We start from the raw sequence: 4,320 nt of genomic DNA on the forward strand, positions 1-4,320 counted from the left end.
TGGCAGCGAGCTGATTTACAGGGAAATGAAATCAATGTGATGCTAAAGACGTAAAAACATATCTGACCCAAAACCATAAATTGCTGAGATGTGGTACCCAGATAGCGAGGATAACTTGCCACAGACTTGTGTCCGGGTTACATTGTAATTCTTTCTAACTTGCTGCGCACATCCCCGGCAGGTTGTAGACTCGCAGAACACTCGCAGAACACTCGCAGCAGCACAAGTTCTAGGCGACACTTTCTGAATTTGTAGCAAATGTGCTCGGCAAGTCTACAGCAAGAGTCCTGCAGGTGTTAGCGAGAGCGCTGCCAGTGTACACAGCACTGCTACAAAGTACATTGATCTGGAGACTTGCTGTAATTGCGCAACACAATGGTGAAGCTCGGCAAGTCTGCAACAATTTAGCAAGTCATCATCAAACTTGCAGCTCAATTGCTTGCTATCTGCATTAGTTTTCATTTTTCAGGGTTTTTCCTTTATTATCACCCAGTGTTCCTGCCAGTAACGCACTTCCTGTCCCAGGGTGACAACGTGCACTCGCTGTACTGTATCTATGGCAGGGCGGGACAAATCCCATGAGCGAGGTAGCCAAATGCCTTAACGATTGCCTTATTTTAATCATCGATTAGTTACCCGATTATTTTTTCAACTAATTGATTGTATAAAAAAAAACAAAAAAAAAAACTCTCGATGAGAAAAGTTGCCAACTATTCTCATGATCGATTATTATCGATTTAGTCGATTAGTTGTTGCAGCTCTGAAATGCCTCTTGCACTTAACAGCCGGCTTTCTCTAGTCATTGTCAATAGAGCTGGCTGTTGCTAAAAAAAAAAAAAGTCCTGTTAGCTCCGGGATTGGACAGATTGGCTCCTAAAATAATAGCAGTGTTGTCACCCAAGGATAGGACGACAGAACACCTCCCCTATCCTCTTCAAGATAACATGGGAGGCGGGTCTGTAGTCCTCAGACATAGATTGGGAACAATGTAATGCTCACTCACTGCACTGTATAGAGCAGCCTTTCTCAATCATGGTGCCATGGCGGCACACCGGTGTGCCTTCTGGCTTCTTCAGGGGTGCCCCGGAAGTTTCTGATGGTAAGACTCTAATGTGAAGGGGGCTTCTAATATGAAGGGGGGACTCCGATGGGAAGCGGGTGGGGACTCCGATGGGAAGGGGGGGGACTCTGATGTCAAAGGAGGGATTCTGATCTGAAGGTGGTGTCCTGGTGTGTGTGTTGGTGGTGGTGGGAGGGGGGTGGATGGGCTATTGATTGGAAGAGAGTACTTTGATGTGAAGGGAGAAACCCACATTTCGTGGGGTCCCCCTTAAAATACGTTACATTTCAAGCTGGGGTGCATAGGAATTTTGCATACTTTTAAAGGGTGTCTTGAGTGGAAAGAGGGTTGAGGAATGCTGGAATAGAGTAACAATGTTATCAGCCTAGGACAGGAAGTGCGCCTTCTCCTCTTCTCCCTAACATGGTGGGAGATGTTCTGCAGTCCAGAGAGAACTGGAACAATGTAGCTGATAGCAGTCAGCACAGGCAGAGAACACAGAATGTTATCAGCCGGATTTTATTTTAGGAGCTCCATTGAAAGCAACTAGAGAGAAGCTGAAAAGTTAGGCGCCAGCTGTAGTTTTTTTTAAAGGGCATTGGCGACCCGGCTCCTGGGATTTGTCGGGCCCTGCTGTATGGGGCCATGTTACTGCGGGCTCTTTCCTTACTGGGGAAGCCAAGTTTGTGTTGTGGGTTATTGACACTCACACACGGCAATCCTGAACTCATTATAAGAGAAGTTTTGTTGGAGCTTCTGGAGCTATAATAAGAAAACTCACGGAGCGCTTTGAGTCTTCCATCATCTACTACATGTATGAAAGTGGTCACGAGATGCGGGAAGGAATGTGCGGGATGCGTGAAGTCCAGAAATCACGTTTGACACGCGTGTCCCTTATGTCCAGCTGTCAGTCACTCAACTAATCCCTCCATTGGCCCCCCAGGAGGAGAGAAACCAGCACAGAAGCCGCACCAGGAAAGCCTCTGCCATAGACACCGGCGGAACCTTTACATTGAACGACACCAAGTCTGCTGGACGTTCACCATAATGGCGGCCACTAACCCGCACATGATGAAGGTGTATGTGCCAGTGATGATGGCAGCAGCTGCAAACTTGTCACTCCCCAGGCAGGGTGGAACTACTAGTCCTAGCATGCCTTGCCACCCCCTCAGCATCACGCTCATTATTTATATGCTATTCAGGAGTAGAAGACACTTCAAGTCTCCAATGCGCCACCATGTTATAATACCGGGATGTAGAAGATGCAGCAACAAACCACAACCAAACGATAGACGTTTAGTGCCGTCAGATTATTGAAAGCTAATTGCTGATTGGTTGTTGTGAATTCCGCACCCTAGAATAATACCTCCGTGATCTCCTATACCACCTCCACTGGGGTTCTTGTGCAGGAGAGAACTACCCCTTTAATACAGCCACATCTGACAGCCACATGAACAATATCCCGCCCCCCCAAGGTCAATGAATTACCAGCTAGAAACTCCAGTGGTGATTGGGTTAAAGCAGCTCAGACAGGGGGGGGGGGGTGCCCACAAAGTGGCGGATTATTGTTGAGATTCACCGATATGCGACCGGTGTTCAGCGGAGAGAATGGAGCGTGATCTGACTGACGCAGCGTGTGTTGTGTCAGGATAATCCAGTTATAGAGGGAAAGCTCTTCATACGCGGCCCGCTAGGGTGAGCGGAATTATCAAAGATAAACCACCAATCACTGCCTCTCCTCACATAACCCCAGCAGGTCAGCCGCTTGGGGTTTCCCAGGAGGGGCGCATAGAGTCAGGATTCCCCTCTCACTGTGCCACATGCCAAAAAATAGAACCCGACAGGCCCATGAGCACCCCCCAAGCTGGGACATGCACCCTGAAGTAACCCCTGGCTGGGACACACTTCCTGGAGAGCCCCTCGGCTGGGCTGCACACTCAAGAGCACCCCTCGGCTGGGCTGCACGCTCAAGAGCACCTCTGTGCTGGGCTGCATGCTCAGGAGAACCCCTCTGTTGGGCTGCACGCTCAGGAGCGCCCCTCAGCTGGAACACAGCCTCAGGAGCGCCCCTCAGCTGGAACACAGCCTCAGGAGCGCCCCTCAGCTGGAACACATCCTCAGGAGCACCCCTCAGCTGGAACACATCCTCAGAAGCGCCCCTCAGCTGGAACACATGCTCCAGTTTTAACCCTCAGCTGGAACACATGCTCAAGACTTACTCCTCAGCTGGAACACATGCTCCAGTTGTAACCCTCAGCTGGGCTGCATGCTCAGAAGCACCCCTCAGCTGTTCCATCTGCACTGGACTTCCTTACATCAGGACCACACAGTGAAGATTCTGTGATGGAGCCAGCACACAGTTGGGATGTCAGTCAGTGACGCCATATAGTCAATATTGACCCTCCAACGGGTCCAGAACATTTTGCTTCGGGTCATCTCTCTGCCTTTTGGATTACACTCCCCTGAGCTCAGTCACTGGACTCTCCAGAAAGGTGACATAAGGCGAGTGTACTCGGGAAGGTGGACGGATGATGAGGAACGGAGTGTCTGCTACCTACCGGGGGTCATGTTGGTTGAGTCTTCTGTCAGTTTCAGTGACCCCTAAGAACACCCCAATAAACCACTTGGTGGAAGAAGAGAATAAACTCACAAGATTGGTACATAAGCAGAATCCTACCCAAATCTCTCTGCTCCCCAAAACACTACACCCCTATGTGTACAGGGGCAATACATAGATAATATAACACTCAGACACACACCCCCACCCCCTTTTCCAACACCCCTTTGGCACACAGAGGTACTCACGGACTGCAGAAAGTGTAGAGTCCCCACATAGTCCCTCTCAGTGTTCAGGATCTCATTCAGCACACAAAGCCGAAGTCTTAGCTGCTTCTCCGAATCCTTGTTACTGAACTCCACACCACTGCCCCCCTGCCCGTCAGCCTCCATGTCTCTCACTGGTGCCCTCCACCACAAGGGGTGCTCTTCTGCAAGGGGCAGATCTGTTGCTGCATTGTATAGGGGTGTCTCAGTGCCCCCAGCTCGTAGAATGACACTTCAGACCCACCAAAAATCCTGGAAGTTAGGTGTCAAAATCCCAGTGCCAGGGTTCCTCAGAGACTGGGGTGTCAAGACCTTGGTTCCCCAATTCCAGGGCTACTCATAAATGGGGGGGTCACAGTCCCTGATCTACAATGCCAGCGTTCCTCATTGATGGAGGGGTTACAATACGGGGTCTCAGGGATAAATCCAAGTGTTCC

At 50.0% G+C, this 4,320-nt stretch overlaps 1 protein-coding gene across 1 annotated transcript in view; it reads right to left on the bottom strand.

Moving 5' to 3' along the window:
- The window catches only part of PREX1 (phosphatidylinositol-3,4,5-trisphosphate dependent Rac exchange factor 1), a 138,555-nt gene extending 134,477 nt beyond the window's left edge, over positions 1 to 4,078 (bottom strand). Inside the window, exon 1 of the mRNA XM_018569036.1 lies at positions 3,866 to 4,078. Within this exon, the coding sequence (XP_018424538.1) occupies positions 3,866 to 4,009 (144 nt within the window). The 5' untranslated portion in view covers positions 4,010 to 4,078. The remainder of the gene's footprint in view (positions 1 to 3,865) is intronic.
- Positions 4,079 to 4,320: the final 242 nt, after the last annotated feature.

The sequence above is a fragment of the Nanorana parkeri genome, unplaced genomic scaffold, assembly GCF_000935625.1.
Source record: "Nanorana parkeri isolate BGI_ZX_2015 unplaced genomic scaffold, ASM93562v1 scaffold1279, whole genome shotgun sequence".
NCBI lineage: Eukaryota > Metazoa > Chordata > Amphibia > Anura > Dicroglossidae > Nanorana > Nanorana parkeri.